The sequence below is a fragment of the Rhipicephalus microplus genome, chromosome 4 (assembly GCF_043290135.1).
Source record: "Rhipicephalus microplus isolate Deutch F79 chromosome 4, USDA_Rmic, whole genome shotgun sequence".
NCBI lineage: Eukaryota > Metazoa > Arthropoda > Arachnida > Ixodida > Ixodidae > Rhipicephalus > Rhipicephalus microplus.
In genome coordinates, this window is record NC_134703.1 from 80,576,608 (window position 1) to 80,596,863 (window position 20,256).

At 44.8% G+C, this 20,256-nt stretch overlaps 1 protein-coding gene across 7 annotated transcripts; it reads right to left on the reverse strand.

Moving 5' to 3' along the window:
• Window positions 1-182: 182 nt before the first annotated feature.
• On the reverse strand, window positions 183-20,205 carry LOC119172132 (facilitated trehalose transporter Tret1). 7 transcript variants are annotated; one of them, XM_037423137.2, is made up of 5 exons: window positions 19,766-20,205; window positions 19,550-19,691; window positions 14,543-14,699; window positions 4,610-4,849; window positions 183-1,537 (listed from the first exon to the last, which is right to left on the reverse strand). In XM_037423137.2, the coding sequence occupies exons 2-5, from the start codon at window positions 19,586-19,588 to the stop codon at window positions 339-341; spliced, it is 1,635 nt and encodes a 544-aa protein (XP_037279034.2). In that variant the 5' UTR covers window positions 19,589-19,691; window positions 19,766-20,205; the 3' UTR covers window positions 183-338. The 7 variants fall into 7 exon arrangements, with proteins under 7 accessions (XP_037279034.2, XP_075749188.1, XP_037279033.2 ...); XM_075893073.1 differs by lacking the exon at window positions 14,543-14,699 and adding exons at window positions 18,351-18,478; window positions 18,579-18,676 and having other exon boundaries at window positions 19,550-20,204; XM_037423136.2 differs by having other exon boundaries at window positions 19,550-20,205.
• Between the last annotated feature and the right edge of the window lie 51 nt (window positions 20,206-20,256).

The window sequence follows — 20,256 nt, forward strand, 5'->3', positions numbered from 1 at the left end:
CGTCAATGAAATACGAGGGAGCGTGTTTCTAACAGGTACATCGAGTATGCCATCGGCACCTGAGTGCTCACTTGAATTCTTGGTACATGAGTCCTCGTTAGTTCAATGGAAAAAAATCATCAATGAGGATGATAATTAATTGTGCTTATGCTGAATTTCAGCGTAGCAAATGATAAAATGAGGAAAGAACATTTTCGCTTTATTTACAAACGGCTATATTTCCTAGCCTCGTCATTTGTACCACATTGTTATGTCTTGAAAGAGGCAGCACAGGCTGTCTTTCACGGGTGACATGTCATACGCAATGATTGTCGAAAGCGTATGAAGATAATGTAGCGCTAAAAAGTATTTAGTCTCACATCGTCCGCAGCTTTCGAGAAACCCTCACGCTCCGAGTCGCTGTCACCGAAAAGTTTCTCAATCTCCTCCAGAGTCTTGCTCTTCGTCTCTGGCACGTACACAACGAAAGGCACGAACACAACCAAGACCAGGGCACCATAGAGCCAGTACGCACCGGCCTCGCCCAGAAAGCTCTGAATGTCGAAATGCTCCTTGACAAAGAGAAAGCCTGTCGCAAAAAGAAATGCCGTGCACACACTCGAAGCCACGCCTTTAGCCTTTAGCGGGATAAGCTCCCCCATGATGACGAATGGCAGCGGGCCCAGGCCTAAAGAATGTCCCACGGCATACAGGGCGATGGCTAGAACCGGGAACCAGCCGTTTTCTTTGGAAAACTCTTCACCGTGCATGCTTTTCGAATGAAAGTACAGGCCAAGCAGTCCAAGACCGATCATGGTGATGACTGCCGACACGATGATCAGTTTTTTGCGCCCGGTTCTGTCAGCGAGCACCGTGGCCACAGCGAACGTCACCACGGAAATACCACCCATGATGATAGAGCAGTTATGGGATTCTAAGGACGTGCCCGCCTCGTCAAAGATGTCCTTGGCGTAGAAGAGCACGACGTTGACAGCCGCAGCCTGCTGCATGAACATGGGCAGAAGGGAGTAGAGGAACGGCTTGTAGATGTGTGGTTTTCGCATTTCGGCTAGCGTGAGAGCCGGCATGTCTGATGCGCCGCGCTCCAGAGAGCTGAACTCTTCACCGACGTGAGGTCCCTGGTAGAACTTCAGCGCTTCCAAGGCCTGCACGCGACGACCCTTCAAGATGAGCCATCGAGGAGATTCCTGAACGTAGAAAGCGAACGCCACGCCACACACGAAAGCTGGCGCGAGGCAGGCTACGGCGAGCCAGGTGTAGTGTAGCCACTTGCCCATGACATAGCCCAAGAGGATACCGACAGAGAAGAGCAGGTTGCAGCCCGTGTTCAACAGGCCTCGCATGCGTGCGGGAGACACTTCGGACAGGTAGACCGAAGTAGCAGGCGCTGCCGTGCCCATGCCTCCACCGGTCAGAAAACGACCGACCATCAGCCATGGCGTCGATGGGGCCAGGATGATACACAGCCAACCAGACACGAACCACAGGGCGACTGTGACCATGGTCTTCTGGCGGCCTATAAGGTTTACAAGTTGACCTGAAAAATAACAAAATCGATTTATTTTGCTGCAGTTCCAGGAGACATATTTGATGGGCGAAGCGTAACATCTAGAAGAACGTTTAAGTATAACAAATGCTGCGGTAATTTATTGTATCATACACATTTCGATACGACGTTTTCCTTTCACTCTGAAAATTCGGCAGATCCAATGTACAATAGGAACTGATGTTGTGTGAATTATGTGGAATGATGGTGGCAGTGTGGTGTATTTTTCAGTGAGCGGAACGTCAGGGACGCTAAAGATATGTACAAATGTTTTAGGCACATACGTTGAGCAGTCGCACATATGTTTTATGCAACCACTTTTTTGCTGTTGCACAACACTGCCAGCGGCAATATGGGTATTAGCGACAGCAGAAGTGTAAGCTGATATGTAGTGCTTATGCTCGCGAAAGGGGTGGCCCTAGACAGGACTACGTCATTGAACTTAAGTGCATGGCGCTTAAGTACAATTATCCTTAACCAGACTTGACACCTGTAGCGTAGGAGTACTTATTTAATGTTTATAAAATTATATTGCCAGCCCAGCAACCTCAACTGACATTTCACTCACATTACTCTTATATAAGGTCTTTTTCAAAAGCAGTTCCTATACCTGGCATGACTGTGGTAGAATGCTTGATTGGCACCCAGAATTTATTTTTTGCATTCGTCAGATGAGTGCTGCTGATCTCAGATTCTGAGGGGCGAAGCTCCTTATGTTGTAGGGCGATCCGTCGTCCCTCCGGCGTACCCCCCAGTAGTGTCTCCCTTATCATACAATAGATGGCGCTGTCCCATAGAGGTGTATGCAATCAGCAGTGGGGTGACGATATACTAAATGTCGCCGTACGCATTCTGCGTCGTCATCGCCATTTCTTGTCAAGTTTCTTAGATGACGCTGTCCCATTGAGATGTGTGCAATACGGCGGTTGGGTGAATGAAATGACTTTGGAGGTACCGCTGTTTTCCTATTGGCTGCAGCGTGGGGCTGCGCCGGCGCGCCCATTATCTCTCATTCTCGTGGATCGTCACCGTACGTGTCGGATCACGAGCTCGCTGCCGGGCGGATCACGAGACGCTGCACGCCAAGGAAGCCGCTGAGAAACGGGCTCAACGAGAACAGGACTACGGAATGCGAGTGCGGGAAACGGTGACCTTCTCGGAGTTTTGTCGGGCGATATTTTCGGAGGATTTACGGTACCACCGAAAAACGTCCGGAGCTTTGCCCAGCTTTCTATCATTCACTACGTGGAGATACTGGATTTTTTTTAACGTTCTAGTATTGAAAAATCGCCTATGTGTTTTCTCGCTGTTTCGGTAAAAATGGTTCATATGTGGCAAGATTTTCACGTTATTAATGTCATCACTAGTCAGTCATATTCGTCAAGTCCTCTTACCTTCTCATACAAATTTTTTGTCTACACCAAGTTAAGGAGGTGATCACGAGAGCCACTAGACATATGTGGAAGGCCGGAAAGAAAGAAAGAAAGAAAGACAGACAGACAGACAGACAGACAGACAGACAGACAGACAGACAGACAGACAGACAGACAGACAGACAGACAGACAGACAGACAGACAGACAGACAGACAGACAGACAGACAGACAGACAGACAGACTGATGGAAAAGCTCAGTTTTTCGCATTTATTAACTTGGTTTGATCAGTAGGTACGGATCTTGTTATCCGTGGGGAACGTTGACGTAGACAGAAACGAAAAAGCAACCTTAAGCCAACTGCGTAAATGCCAGAGACAGGAGGGTCGTTCATAAATTGTGACTTGTACTGGAATACAACGATTTATTCTGTTTTGTATATCGATAACTGCGCCCCTCCCCTGAACGCACCTATGTTAAAGCGAACTGTTTCTGCTCACGGGAGCGTTTAAGGCAGGCGCGTAGCCAGAAATGTTTTTCTTTTTTTTCCGGGAGAGTGGGGAGGTCACCACCTTGATTTCGGGAGAGGCACCCCCTTAAAATGGTCATTATTCGCTCTCTATGCCATGGCGAAAAAAACTTCGGGGGGGGGGGGGGGGGGCACGTGCTCGGAGTGCTACCCCCTAGCTACACCCCTGCTTTCAGGGGATGAACATAGTAGTAAATGCAAGAATTGAAGCAGAAGATATGCGCTGGTGGCATAGATAATGCAAGATGGGCACAAGATAAAACACTTAGTCAGCTGAGGTTCATAAATTAGCATTTAGGAATTGTTGTCGCTAATTTTACCATTTGAGCTTCATTACTACTAGAGAGGTTTAAGGTAGAGATCGATTTTTAAAATTTCGCTGTATAACTGCAATGACAGAGTTAAACAAAAAACGTCAGACGATGTCCGTTTTTTTTTTTTTGCGTGCGTAGCGTGTATTGTGACGACGTTGGCTTGCTTAACGTTCTCTACACTTCCCTTATTGCCTCTGTCGCTCCTAAAACACGGCATGCATCTCATGAAGCTTTTTGCATCTCACGAGGTGTTTCATGCACAGCCTTCGAGATGGACCCACCCTTGACAAAGCGACGATGTTGTGTGATGACGTAATCACCTGATGTCACATATGTGCTTATAGTGATGTTACAATGACGTAACGAAGACGTCACAGATTCTGCCTGTTGGTGAGGTCATTATGACGTTATCTGCGATCGTGTGTTTTTTCGAACCATTTCACCCTTACGCCGCAAAAGTGACTTCATACGTTTCAGAGGCACCAAAGGCGGAAAAGTGGCGTTAGTTGGCGCTTGATGTATCACTAAATCTTTACGTGGACACCACCGGAAAATTCAACCAGCCACGCTTCGGGGGCACCATTGAAACAGCGAAGCTGCATAGTGGCCTTTTCCTCGTCAGGATAACGCTTCTATATTTTGCTAGTCTTACACATTTGTTGTATCACCACTTCTTATTGAACGCTCTTTGAGGTGGTGGTATAGTTATCGCATCTGTTATACTATACCACTGCTATACACAGGTTTATAAAGAAGCCTTAGCTTAAGGCGTTCCGGTGAAAGGCTCGACAAGATCGGCTTCATTGAAAGAAAGTTTTCGCTATCCTAAGCTGTTCGGGCGACCTACCTTCGATCAGACCACCCAGCACAGCGCCGGGCAACACGAGGGAGCCGAACCAGCTGACCTCGTCGTTTGTGAGGTTGAACCGCTTTCGGATATCGGGTAGCGCTGGCGACGAGTAGGCGCACATGAGCCCGACAGACATCATGGCGAGGTAGGCGGCAGCCACACAGATGGCAAGGCGGCAACGAGAGGCTGCCACCTTCGACACATCGCCGCCCCACTGGACCTCCGCTGTGTCGGCACCTGCACGTTGGCGGGATGAGAGGAATAGGTTGGAAGAAATACAAAATTACCCCATTGCCTCACAATGGGAAAAGTGCAGAAACAGTGGGGCTGCGATTCAGTGGTGTTTCCCAGGTTATTTTCTGAAATCACTGTGCAGATACCACTTCGCCCGCGACTGATGCAGTTACACAATCTATGAGTGTGTCTGGCAACAGGTTTTTGATGAATGCCCTTTCCCGTTTCACAGTGTGGCAACTGCTTCTTCCACGACCTAGAGTTACTGTATATGTTGGGTGGTGGTACTGGCTAGAAGAGGAAAAAGGCGCCTAATTTCTGCAGCCCGGTAAGGGAAGCACGGCACAGCGCCTATATGTTTTGTACTTAGGAGAGCACAAACAGCAACTTTACCTTAACCGAAGCGGTCATATCATTTATGGTTGTACTGGGAACCGGTTTTTGAGGAACGCCCTACCCGCTTCGCTGTGCGGCTACTGCTTCTTCTGCGACCTAGATTTACTGTATAGGTTACCCTTGGGAGAGCATATACAGTAACTCTCCCACGACCAAGGCAGTCACGTGATTGTATCTTGAAACCGGTTTTTAGCAAACGCCTTCATCCATTTCGCTCTGCGGCTATTGCTTCTTCCGTGACCAAGAGTTACTCTATATCGTCCCCTTGTGGGAGCATATGCAGTAACTCTACCACGACCGAGACAGTTACGCTAGCTATTGGTGTATCTGGGAACCGAAGCGCGACATACGAATAGTCATCTGTCATGAGGACTAGCCGCAGAAGACCTCCTTTTGTTAGATCTTGGTATTGGTGAGACACAGACTCTGTTCGTAATACCCTGAATGTTACCGTGTGTTATTCTGGGAAGTTGTAAATGCCAACTGCGTTTGCTTGGAAAAAATAGATCTGCCAAGAACTTCTGGTTTTGTAGTCAACATTTTTGTGTCCTTGAAAGTGCTTCTTCATTCGCTTAGAACTTCTAATCGTGAGGGTGTGAAGAAAATATTGCTGTATAGCACCGCGAACTCCCATGAACTATGTGTGCTGTGCGCGAAATCATTGATAACTGCATTGCTTATGGGCCTTACTGTCTGGTGAGCATCGGAATATGCGACATTTCAGTTCGAGAGTGATGATTACAGCAATTGTATCTTCCCATGCTTATATAGATTACAAGAAAGTAGCAACAAAGAAGCTGTCCTCAATGAAAACTTTCATGATAACCCTTTTGCCAAGGTCAGGACACAAACGCTAAAGCGGTCAGAATTTTAGTTTCCGGGTATATATAGCTAAATAATATTAACCAAAGGTGCTGATTCTTCCAGGGAAGAAATTACAGAGCATTCAACTGACGTTAAATATCATTTATGTGAAAAACAGTGGTCAACATTCTGTTTCATAACACATTCGGTTCATTGCACTTCAACCGTGATTGATTACGGTCAGTATAAATATATTTCACAAATTGACAAATGTCTAGAACAAAAGCACTGAAAATAAAGGTGAATGTTTGCACGTAAGGAAATTTTATGCGTAGTGGAACGACCGCATCCCCCAGTGGTGGCTTAGTGGCTCAAGTGTGACACACAAGGTCGCAGGTTTGATTCCCAGCCACGGTGGCCTCATCTCGCTATTAAGAATAAATGCAGGAACACCGGTCTCCGTTCATATAAGTCCATGTTACCGAATCCCAAGTCTTCACAACTTATTCATAGCCAGCCCACTAAGGCATGCCACGTAATAACAAGCATCGTTTTGGCGCGCAAAAACCCAGACTTCGTTTCAAATTTTCGCCACAATTGCACCGTGATTTACGACGACAGCATTTATACGCTTAAGAGAGGGTCAGTTATGTGTCAGCATGGCCGAGATTCAACAGAAAAGTAAGGATTGAATCTCGATTTCGTTACAGCAGAAACACCGAAATTCGGTAGCCTCCAATTCAGCGACCCACCGCAAAACTGATTCGGTGGATGTTTCTCGCGTCAAAAGAATATGATAGTCGAGCCAATTAAGGGAGAACAATTTTGGTCAAAGCCCCTTTTTGTAGTTTTCCCCATGAAATCCCACAGTTGCATAAGTGAAAGTGAAGATTCCATACCTCACCATGCAGGTAGCTTGAACATGAAGCAGCACTGGTACTTTGAAAGCAGCTAATTCCAGAACTCATGAACGCAACGCAGCCCGCATAACTCCAGTCATACCAAAAGAGCCAGGTTTGTACTGCTCGTTGGACTAAAACTAATCTAATCGGGATATGAACACTAACTGCCGCGTCGGCTCATTTTAATTATTCGCGCTTACCATTCAAAAGCTAAAGAGGCAGGGGCTGATGATGCCCCATAAGAGAGTGCAGGCAATGTTGCCTGCGATGCAGTAACATACCCGATATACTGCGGGGACGCCAACACAGGCACGCATCCGTTGTTTTAAGATTGCAAAGGCGAAGCATGGTGAATACTATTTACTTGATTTAATAAATAAAATTTTACGTCCCCAAACCACATTATAATCGTGAGGGATACCGTAATCGAGGGCTCCGTAAATTTTAACCATATGCTGTTCTTTAACATGCGATGACATCGTAGTACACGGGCCTTTACCAATTTGGCCTCCATCCATGTGCAAACGTCACGGCTGGGTTCAAACCCGCGACCTTCTGTTGAGCAGCCGAGCATCCCAGCCACTGATCCATCGAGGCGGACTTAACACTACGTGCCTCTAGTATAAGAAGTACTTGCACTGTGCGTGTTTTTTACAATAATATTAATCGTCGTGGCCTCCTTAACCACACTCCTAACCCTTATCAAGCTCCTCTTTCAACGGTAGACGCTATACATTTTTATCAGAATGCCCCTGCCCCTATTCTCCACGTTGCTTGCCTCAGAGTTCGTTTCATCGTCGCGATAACCCCCCGAGTTTATCAGAAACATTCGCGGACACCTTATAGAGGAGATAGGTTTGAGGCGTAACACTTCTAATCCGAAGTGATGACATCGGGCTCGCTCGTCGCTATCGTCCCCCATTTGTACGTTTGGCTGGGCGCAAGTCTTATACTCAATAAAAGGCTTATGTCCGCAAGGCCGTCTCATGATTGCCCGCCTCTTAGCTTTGTATTCCATGAAGTGACAACACTTGCGCAGAGGTACTTGCACTTGCACAAAGGCACAGCACTTGTACAGAAGCATACTAATACACATTTTCGCCCATAACCAACCGGAACTGACAGAGGGCCCTGTCGCGGTGGTCTAGTGGCTAAGGTACTCGGTTGCTGACCCGCAAATCACGGGATCAAATCCCGGCTGTAGCAGCTGCATTTTCGATGGAGGCGGAAATTCCAATGCCATTATGCTTTGGGTAAACGTTAAAGAACCCCAGGCGGTCGAAATTTCCGGCGCCCTCCACTATGGGGTGGGAATTACTCTCATCGCGTCGAAAGAAACTGCGGCTAAAGCTCCTGTACCAAATATTTCATGGTAAAACCGGCATTCGAATAGAAAAGTACCTTCATTGTCCTCATTATATATCTTCGAGAAATTATCATTGCTTCAAGATTTCAGAGTACCGTACCAGATCTAATTTGTATGCTAATTCGTTTTTTGTTCGTTCTATTAGAGAATGGAATCACTTATCAAATGAACAAGTGTGCTGTATTAATGAAGATGTGTTTTTCTCCACATTGTAACCCCCCTGCTGCAGCGCCTTCGGGCTAAGCGGGGTAATCATTGAATAAAGAATAAGGAATGGCGTCTCTCATAATCATCTGGTGGTTTTGGGACGTTAAACCTCTCCTATCAATCAAACAACCAACTGACAGAGCCTTTCTTTCGCTCATCATAAGACGGTTTCCCTGGAGACCACTTTGTGGTATGCCTCGAGTCTGCTACGACCTGCGCATCTTTCTTTACAATGATTACAAAGTGACGCCTCCTGATCTTACAGCGTGTATGTTTGACGTGAATACGCTGCAACTTTCTCTTTGTTTTCTGGGTACAAGCAGGCGGAGGTTTATGTGCGTATGCGTAAACAGACATCAACTTCAGGGTGAAATAAAACATTCATGATATGGAGCAACACACTTTACTTTGACGCTCAAGATCAAATGATAATAATATAATAACCAGTGCAGCATTACGTCTCAAAAATCACGATATATTTATGATAGACGCCGTAGCGAAGGGATCCGGAAAGTTTGATCAATTGGTGTTATTTAACGTGTAATTGAATTTAAAAATACAGGCGTTTAGCACTTACCATTCATCTAAATGCCCCAACCGTGGCACCAGATTTAATACCGCGATTTTAGGGTCAGCAGCCAAGCACCGTGTGACCACCAGACGACCACGGTGAGTAAAAATCAACACATTAAAAAAAAAAAAACTTTGCTCGATGCCAAGGACTGTGAGGCAAATGTGTGAACCTGGTTTTACTGAACTTAATCTGAACAGAAATAGCATTTTCCGAGCATGACTAAATAACAGAGCAGTAACTGGTTCTACGCATGCACTAACATAACCTTTATAGTTTAACGAGTGCGGGTAAGTTTCTACAGACACGAATCACATAAGAAAAAGCCGGGACGCATCTGTCATACAGGCAGAACAAAACAAGTACAGCATACGTAGCTTAGCAACCGGTGCTTACGGCACCGGAAAGGGCATCGTGCTTCGGTAGCCTCGAAGAGTGATCGTCGCAAATGTAAGGAATGCTTTTTCCTGTAAGTCGTTCTGAAATACAACAATACGAAGAACATCTGTCGAAATCTCCCTCCCTCCCACCACATCTTTCGCAGATGGGCTTGAAACTGTCGGAACAATGTTTGCACTGCCCCCTGATGCGTGGTGAAATTGATATTCTTCATCAACGTTAGATCGATTTTCTGTAAATGCCTACGCAGATGTGTACAATGAAGAAAGGAATCTATTCTGTCTTTGCTTTGAAATACGCGCAAAGTATATATATATATGCACTATGCCCACTTGTTTGGCTAACGAAGGCTTGGCTACGGATTTGGCTTAATGTTATCTATTAATAATGGCGGCTATAGTTGTCGTATTTAATAGCAACAAAACGTTCTACTATGCTACTAAAAATAGGCTGTTGGCCCTCTCAGAAGAGTACTTACAAAATTTCGAAGGGGAGGTAACTTTTGAGATACGTGTTTGTGTACGCACATACATCGTTAAGAAAATATAGACAGCACTTGCAGCTCAAAATATACTTAAAATCTATTTCGCGGTGTTCACCACACCCTTGCAACTGAAGTGGAGCACCTTCCGACATCGACATCAACTTGGTCCGAGTCCGAGTCGAGTGTAAACGACCAAAAAGAAGCTATATGCCATGAGCTCGCGTTGCTTTTTGCGGAAACAGCGTCTCGTGTTCTGCTCTTTCAAAGGAGCTACCGAGGGAGATACAGCACTCAAAACATCAAGTATTTTGAAGTTTTTGCGATTTCCCCCTCACATAAATTTCTTTCAATGTATTTTTAAATAGCGGGACATTAGCAGGCGATACGTCATCAGGCAGCATTTATAAATTTAAGATGTCTCTTGTCTAACCTTACCAAAACGCACTGTGCATTTTCGGAGAGTATTTAATACACTGACCATGATTTCAACCAGTAAGCTGCGTTATGACAGTCAGATATGTCGCTGCGTCATGGTGATGATGACTAGCGCCCAGGAATGTGTTAATGAGAAGCTGCGTGTATACCCTACTGTGCACAAGAAAATTCTTGTATTACGATGACATTTAAGCCGGGCCATCGAACGCGTGCGTCACGCAGTTGGGCCGCCCCTTCAAACAAACAATGCCTACCCCGTGAAGCGCGCCACGATGCGGTCACGTGCGCATGACTGAGAAAAATGACTGCGTCAGAAAATCAGTCGTAGGGGCTGAGCAAAGCATTCGGGTGCAAGAGCAACGCCGTGTAATGTCATGAAGGGACACCAACGATAATGACTTGGTTTAGATTAATAAACTGCATTGATATGTGGGGTTTAACGTCTCGAAACCTCCATATGATTACGAGATACGCCGCAGTGGAGGGCTCCGGAAATTTCGACCACCTAGGGTTCTTTCACGTGCACCTAAATCTGAGCACATGGGCCTACAACACTTCCGCGTTCATCTGAAATGCAGCCGCTGCAGTCGGGATTAGATCCCGCGACCTGCGGGTCAGCAGCCGAGTACCTTAAGGAGCCACTAGACTACCGAAGCGGGACAGGATGATAAACTGCATTCTGAGAGCTTTAATGCGATAAGTTTCATTATCATAAGTTTATTATGAGCGAGGAAAATCAAGGTCGAAGTTTCAGTTTCTTAAATTCCTTGCAGAGATTTCCGCACGTGACGTCAAAAGTTTCTAAATGCATTTTTCGCATTTTCGCGACATTGGCTCGACCAAACTTTCTGAAAAATTCGTATGCTAGAATAGATTGCATGGCAACGTACTTGATTTTAATTGACTAGAAGCCACATGGGGCCCAGCAGATGCCTCCAGAATCTAGGACGTCACAGTGTTTCGTGCAGGAATCTCAAGGTATTGTCTCCACGTGTACTTCATTATCACGTTTTCTCGCTTCCCAGTTACGTCGTCTCGCAAGAAGAGTGGTGCTTTTGGGATTGTGAAATCGCACATTATTAATACACGAGAAATTTTTTTCTCTTTGGGTACTCTTTAAGGTGGTCCTAAAAACAGATCACCTCTTTACTCCACCACGAGCAGGGTACGGCTACCAAGTGATACGCTATAAAGATATTATGTGTTCCATCACCATTACCGAACACAGTTATCGTTTACCGGCGTTACTAGGCACATTTTATCGCCACTAGGGCCTATCCTGCTCTAAATTCTCCCGTGGTGGTCTAGTGGCTAAGGTACTCGGCTGCTGACCCGCAGGTCGCGGGTTTTTATCCCGGCTGCGGCGGCTGCATTTCCAATGGAGGCGGGAATGTTGTAGGCCCGTGTGCTCAGATTTGGGTGCACGATAAAGAACCCCAGGTGAGGAAATTTCCGGAGCCCTCAACTACGACGTCTCTCGTAATCATATGGTTGTTTTGGGACGTTAAACCTCACATATCAATCAATCAATGATCTGAATTCTTTATCGCGATAAAATATGGTCGTCGTTCACCCTCCAAACTAACAAGAATTGAGTTTAGCGTCTTCAGCAGTCAAATCGCGATTTCAGAACAAGATCTTGACGCGCAGGTCATAGGCATATTGATCCAGATAAGACCAAATTGCGAATAAAAGTGGCCCTGTAACAGAACTGATCCGGATCAAGCCCAATTCGAATCAGCCCTAATCGCGATCAATATTACCCATGTAACACCGGTATTGTTCATTTGATTATTATATTTCCGCTACTATCGCATTTCGCCTGTCTCACAACCTTAATATAGACCCATTTCATGTTTGTAAACAGTGGTAGGCGTCGTCGACATACTGAAGCGGTTGTAGCGACGTCGCAGCGCTTATAAGGCTCGACCCAGCCCAAAGCTCGCTACTAGCCTCTACGATCGCGTGACAACAGGCACAGCGGCTGCAAGGCTGTCTCCGGGCAGAGCGCGTCGGTGGCGAGCTTCGGGCTGGCCGGTGCCTGCGTGCCGCGAAGTCGCTATACAAGCACCTCAGTATGTCGACGACGCCTACTGCTGTTTGCGAACACGCAATATGTATACAGAACGTAATGCAATCCGATTGATTTGGCGTCCCGCTTCTCCCTCTCTATCTAGAAAAAGCTAGGCTTTTTTTTCACTCCTTTAATTGCTCAGACTACTATTTTTTTTTGCGTGTCAGTATGTTTCACGTAATATGACGGCAGACCTTGATTTACTCTAAAATATGAATGAAAGCCAGAAGATAATCAATGAAGCTAAGTAAGATATAAGGGACCACAATTCTACGGTTTTAATTGTATTGTAATAAATGTAATAAAGATGTGAAGAAAGTAGAGTGGACGAAAAGACAACCTGCCGCCGGAAGAGAATGAACCTGTGACCTTCGTATGCCTAAAAATTATCGTCCCCTATTCCTTTCTTGGCTTCGCCATCGGCTGCTTCTGATTAAGGTTGTGTCTAACAAGGACAAACGAACCTTCCGAAGTATCCCTTCATTCACTGAACATGTTGTAGTTGCTTTCGGGATTATGATTTGCGCGCTAAACTTAGCGATGTACGTAGCTTGCCACCCAATCACAGAACGGGTAGTCGCGTTAGGAGTCTTACAACATGGAAACAGTTGGATGCACGCCACTCATTTCGGAACAGTGGTTTTCAACACCCCATCGCCAGTGCTTCAGACGCACTAAAAGTCTGGACTTAAACAAAATTAGCAGTTATTCCATGTACGAATACAATTGATGGGAAATATCCTTATGAATGGGACGAAAACGACTACGCACCTGATCTCGCTGCCGGCTCTCATGAAAGTGGTAGGGTGGGGCAATGTTTTCAGAATCGGAACAGTGTCACAGTTCCACTGGCGAGCCGGCACGTGTGGCTGACGCGTGAACATACAGCGCTGCTGTTCCACTTTGCATCGCTTGCTGTGTACCGTGTAATCGGATACGGCAGCGCTGCGTTGCTCTCAATGGCGTGTTGCTGAAGCCAATCACGGAGGTCACGCTCATGCCGCAACGAGCTGAGGTGTGCGAGAAGTGTTCTCTTGCGACGCGTTGCATTTTTCTCCCTGCTCGGTTTCTCAGTACTCAAATCGTGACTTGCGAACACGTGAGGCATGCTGCAAGATGGAACTGCAGAGACGCTGCCTTATCAGAGCCGCTAGTTCTTGCGTCGGCCGTCACGTTCGCTTCAGAGAGTAACCATCTATGGAGAGCCTTCGACACGGGCTTAGTTCTAGAAACGTTGGGGCGGGGAGCGGTGACACCACGGAGAGCTATAGCTTCGATGACGGGGAGCGGGCCTAAGGAGCTTCGCTCCTAAATATGTATAATCATGGCGACCAACTTCGGTCCGAATAGAAAACAGATTAATCGTATTGCGGTTTCTTCGATGCCAGAATCACCCGCGCTTGTCTGGACGGCTGCAATAGTTTTACATTCAGGCACAATGCGTGAAAAATTGCATTATAACGTACTGAAGACTGCACGACAAAAGGAGTTTTCCCTCATAACGCCGCACACGTCACGTGTATATATTTTCCCCTATCGTTTACAAGCCATGTACCGCGCAGCTTCATTATATTATTAGAAATGATCCAAATTGTTCAGGAAAATCACACACCTGTCCACACTTAAAAAAAAAAAATCTGCCAACGTCCCCGCCTAGCACAATGTAAAAACAATTAAGTGAAATGACGAAGAAAAAAGAACGAAAATGACGAATAATAGGTGATAAAATAAACGCTGCAGTAGTACGTAAATTAACTGCTTATAACCCCAGGCATCAGATGCACTATCACGCGTTCGAAGTATGCGGTATGAGGACTTGCGCATTTGATTATTGAGTGAGCCAAGGGACAGTTAAGGGCTGTCAATGCAGTTTTGAAGCATTTCAGCATCACAACAGCGCATCACTACGGCCACGTCATGCAACACGAAAGAAAGAAAACCCGCACTCTCACTATGAAGAACAGTAGGGAACGAAAGCTGTAATAACCAATAAAAACCGACTCACGGTACGCGACAGCCATGTATGTAACAAAAGTAACAAAAACGTCGTTGTCGTACCTTTCAGCAAACCTGGCGTGTAGTCAGCACTGATCGGTTTCTCCGAGACAAGCATGCCGTTAGAGGCTGAAATATTCTGCACCGACATGGAGTCAACACTCTCGATTATGGGCGAGTCTTCATCTCTGTCGCATCTTGGTGTGCGCGGTTCCCGCATCTGGCGGAGGAGGGGGAGGGGAGCACTCAAACAGCATCAAAGATAAGGCTAGTATTGAGAAGGAATTCCAAAACTGACGACCCATTGTTCTGTGGCAGCCCCGTGGAGAAGACGGCACCGTGTGCAGGGCATGACTGAGTATTGGGAGCAACGTATGAGGATAATCATTGACGGGTGAATGTTCGATGAGTGCGAAGATCTATCGACAAGTCCGTATCACTTACAACGTTGAGCAGCTCAACCCACTGACGATAGAGGTCGTAACGAGAGCGCTCTTCGGAAGTGGGTGAGAAGATTTTACGCTGTGCGCTAATCGACTGTATACAGGCGATATTTCGTTTGGATGCTGTGCTAGTTGAACGCCGTACGGAAGTCGATGGCACTAATAAACGCAAGCGATGAACTTCCGATTGGTTGACTGTCACGGAGACGTGGTTCAGCAGGTGACTATTGAACTGTGAGCACGGGCTTTTTATATGTATGAAATGGAGAAGTATAGGAGACATTCTTCTCAGTGCAGGTGAACGATCAGCGTACAGCCTAAAGAAACCCGCCCCCACTTAATGGCATTTTCGTATTCTACATGTATGATTGTCTGTCATCGTGCTGCTTTTCTAACATGTATAACGAGGTCGGGACCTCGTCAAGTTGTCGGGCTTTTGGTATTATACTCCTTTTATTGAAAGGAAATAAAGTCTATTGATTGATTGATTGATTGACGTTTTTTTGCTGCAGTGGTAGGGTTTAACTTTGAAGTTGTGTGATACTGTAAAAAAAAAAAAAAAAACGCCACCAGTTTGTGGGGAGTGGCACATCCCCTGGCTCCCGTTGTTCAGTCGGGGATCATTCTCGCAAATCGCTTACGTTAAGCATCGCATTAATGAGCTTCTAATTTCGCCCAGTATTGGTCGTTCGCACTTCTGTGTGAAAGAAGTGTGTATTTTGTTGAAGGACTGCAAATAATTTAGATAAGTGTGAATGATGTCAACAAGTGCGAACTTTGTAAGAGAAGTGCGAACGGGTGCAAGCTCCCCGGGCGTTCTCACTATGCTATGTCGAGCCTACTTGTCACGCACTGCAGGGCCAGCGCCGTGCCTATAGACTCCGCAGACAAGACGAAACAACAAGCATGAAACTCCTACGGTCACATTTTTATACCAAAGCTATGTGTATGCCTAGAGTATTTATACGTCTGGGTGCAGTACACAGTTGATCTGTAGCTTTACAAAAATGAATTTAGACAGTCTATAGAAGGTTCTATAGAGTTATTGTAAACAAACGTATTTCTAAGTAGACTTAATATAGTGTTTAAACAAGAATTATTGACAATTCATTAGTGAATGTTTACAAATTGCATGTTATCTTTTAATTCTATTCCATATGTTGCCTAAGAACCAAAGAAAAAAATATGTTATTTTTCGTTTAATTGTATGCTCTAGGTTGTCTATAAACAAAAAATCAGACAGCCAAGGTTTTTATTATTTGTCTACATACAATCTAATGACAAAAATTGATACATCTGTCGGTGAAATTTCAGACTATAGATTCTTGATAAAAATAATTCATATGTTGGATTTTATTAGTTCAATATTAGTGTATAGCAAACCTATAAGAAAAAGCCAATATGTTTTAGTTACTTCTATTTGTATAATTCCAGGCCGTCAACAAAGAAATATCTGATTACGAGTTTCTTTTGTTTTTAATACCTAATTCATACTGTCTAAGATCAAGGTTCATGTGGATTTACTTGATCTTCTTGTCACGTCTGAGGTTTTCCACTAAAATTTCACCGGACATGTGGGAATTTTGCGCAGTCTTGCAACACTTTCGTTCAAATTCTTCTATTAGCCCCCTTGCTCAATGTTCCATGGCGTCCTGTACGCTAGATTTCAAATAAGCTAAGGGGACCAAATTTGATTGACTGAACCACCATACTCCTGGTTGGACAGGCAGTTGCGGTTTTAAACTTTGTGGGAAGTTCATTTGGTGTGATTTTGCTTCTATTCTACCATTATGTGTCACTAAACTCAGATTTAAGTTTCTGAAAGCAAGATCGTGGGTCAAAGCATATGCATGAGCATAGGCCACCGCATGGGGAGTGACCACCTCGTCTAATCATCGAAGGTAGGCCGAAATATCTTCGCCTATATTTTCACTCAGTCGTACGTGTTCCGTCATCGTTTCAAGAGCAAGGTTATGGCCCCGCAGCTTTAGTCAATAGTGGTGGTGGAAGGCTTTTGATGCTGCATTCCAAGAACTGTTTATTTTCCATTTCTAGCTCGGAAAGCCAAGAACCGAAGGCAGACTATTGTGAGAGAAGTTCATCGCGTTATAATTATTTTCTCGTCCGCTGCGAAGTACGTTGTTTTTCGAACCCTGCGCATGTTGGTGGGCGCGGGTTGCTTACTTCTGACTCTTTTGGGAGCGACAATGCTGATGAACACATAAGGGCCTCGTGAGTTTTGTCTCGTGTAAAAGGTCTGGCTTTTGAAGAACATGGTCATTGCAAGTACTGCGTACTTTTTACGCCTTCGTTGCTAAAATGCAAACAGCAACATATTTCACGGAATGCTGAAACGCGCAGCTTTGGAGCGGGACAATAGGTACGCATTGAAAACAGCATCTGAACTCTTTTTCAAGACGCAGCCTTTATATTTGTGTTACAGTTCAGTGAACATTATTTTGGAATTCCTTTCCTATACGAACCAACTTGCCCGCAAATGAATTTTGTTATAACTATATTTTGTAAATTACCTGTCACCCTTCGCTAGTTCAATAATATTTGTTCATTTTCACGACGTTTTCAAAACGTAATACGTTAAAATTTTCTTCAACGAATATGTATTTGTCTAGTTTTTATTACGACAAAAAATACTTCTCTGTGGAATTCGTTGAGTGTTTATGTATCTGTAATACCCGAGCACGTTAGCCAGAGCACCTTGTAGTCAAGGGGGTCACTGTGGATCGAGCATTCTTTTCTTGCCAGAGAGCGCCATGTGAAACGCGGTTTTTCGACAAAATGGCAGTTGACCTATAAAACGTCGCATGCGGACTTCAGGCATTAAGTCTGCCCGGGTGAGGCCAGCGCTCTGAATGAACGAAAGAAAAGACATTTTTTATCGTCTGGTTTTCTTGTGAAATACAACAAAGTGAATCGAAAAGACCCCATTCTTTCGTAGATACAGCGAAAGCCTCGACGCAGTGGATTTGATGCCTCAAGTTAGTATGAAAGAGTTTATTGGTCAGCTGCCATCTGGTGTGAAGATCACGTGCCTCGTTCGAGTTCGAGGTTATGCAACTACGTGATAAGTACTTGAAAACACACTCTATATGAATTTGAAGCAAAGGGAAAAGCTGCATGTCACAGATTGACTGGTATCTTCAGAAAAAAAATTCTGAATTACAAAATTACAAAACATTAGATGCAGCGGGAAGTGACAATAGAAAAAGAATGCACATGTGACACATGACAGCAAATAATAAAATAACAACTCTGATATACATACATAAAGATTCATTAAAGTCAATGCATGAAGGATTGAAATTAAAAAAATATTACAGAAATCATTTAACATTCAAGAACGCAATCAGCACATTCAATTAAAGACGTCACTTTAGACAATATACGCAGATTATCAATTGGTAACTTACATTTGTTCGTCGCACTTGCAATACTAGCGTAGCGTTTCGAAGCCATGTTACATGCCAAGTCTACGTATACCAAGTAACGTGATTGGCACGATTCGATAGCAGTGGTGCATCTTTTAAACCGAGTGCCTCTGTGGAGTCAAAAATAAGGTACTTCAAACCATGAAACACGTCCTAATGCTTTAGAGGTGCCTTCAGTTTCGTTTGTATTCGATTCCTTTTTTTCATTACCTGTATTATAAGCAGCACGATGCGGGATTCTAGGAGGTTCGAATCAGCGTTGTACAACAATTGTTGCTTCTCAGTTTCGTTGTTTTCTAACTGCTTTGCTGTGGAGAGGTCGAGGTTTATATTAAATCAGCTATTTCATATCAATAACCTCTGCAGAAAAATAAAAAAAATAACAATGAATGATACCAAAATGAAAAATCAGCAAAAAAAGGTACACTGGAACTGGTGAAAATGTTTGTCTCTCACTTGTTGCTTCTAGATTTTCAGTCTTTTGTTCATACTTGATGGCTTTATCCCACAATCCTACTTCGTTCTCTCTGAGGGCACTGACAAAGCTGTCTTTCCATGTCAAGTAAATTATTGGTTCATGAACTGTGACAAAATACAAAATATGCAAGCACGCCTTTCTTGAAATGCCAAAGAAAGGTTTGACTTGCGTTTTTCCTATCCTAAACAAGAACCAAGGGTGATTCTATCATGGGAGATCCACAAGCATAACTGTGAGGGACAGATTGGTTAGGCATTGTTTGTCATCTCCATAGTTTGGTATCAAGTGGTTGCGTCAGCTTCGCGTAAGTCTTCATTTAGTTTTTCGTTGCTTGATCTGAGCGCTTTGAATTCCATAATGTGCTTTTGTTGGTTTGCACAACTTTAGCCACCTGGTTGTAATAAGAAGCACTGATGTACTATATACTCTTCATCAAGGAGTGCAACTGCGACGGAGTTTCTGTTCTGTAGTTACCTATGTCAAGTTGCGCTGCAGAATCGCCACATTTGTCGTTAGTGTCATTTCTTCTGTTTCTGTGTGTGTTGCTGCCGGTCATCTTTATAGTGCTTTAGGAAACAAGATCAGTGAAGACAAAAACGAAAAGAATACAAATTCAAGTGGCATGTTGACTCTGCTCGACCTTAGTGTCCACGAAAAAAATGTATATTACAACAAAACTAAAAGCACAGAATTGTCTGCTTACCTGCAAGATAAAAATGATGCAAATTAGGACATGCACCATAGATGTCCCGCTTGCACAAGCGGCATTCCTGTCAAGCGTGTGTCAGTGCCATCGAAACGCTGTAGCAGACGTTGATAACACAATGGAAATACGTTTAGTCCAACTGCAAGATGAAATGATGCGGATTAGTGCATGTACTGGTCACGCGCTGACAATATAGCTCGGCTGGCTACTCACCATAGTGTCCAACAACGGGAGGGCAGAGTCTCTAACCAGCTCGGATATAGCGGGACTGTCCCGACGTTTCACACAACGTACCAAGTCATTATCGGAAGACCTGTATGTCCAGGATTTGTTCCGCACCGTCCAGTTAAAAACTGTTATGTGGTCCAACGCATGGCAAACAAAGCGCGTCGCACAAGAAAGCACGAAATTCACACGAATAGCGCACACGAAGAAAGGTCAAGGTGACTGCGAAGCGCTTTAGCCACTTCAGATTAACTTCCGTGTAAAACGCGACAACATTAAAGAGTACATCCTCCAACAACAGGAAGTGCGGCGAACAGCACGTAGCCAGCTCAGCTACCACTTCAACATGCTACAACAGTAAAGTAGGTATAGCTTTCTTTTCAAAATGCCACAATAAAGAAAACTGATTACGCTGACTCCCTGCAACAGCGCGCTACCCCCCCCCCCCCCCCCCCCGCCTTCGTCCCAATCACCTTCGT

What these genes read in the sequence shown, in the direction of transcription:
- LOC119172132 (XM_037423137.2), bottom strand. Translation starts at nt 19,588, where the DNA reads ATGGTGCATGTCCTAATTTGCATCATTTTTATCTTGCAG. An exon ending in CACGCCAGGTTTGCTGAAAG is followed by an intron (nt 4,850 to 14,542) that starts GTACGACAACGA and finishes GCCAACGTGCAG; the next exon opens with GTGCCGACACAGCGGAGGTC. An exon ending in GCTGGGTGGTCTGATCGAAG is followed by an intron (nt 1,538 to 4,609) that starts GTAGGTCGCCCG and finishes GTTATTTTTCAG; the next exon opens with GTCAACTTGTAAACCTTATA.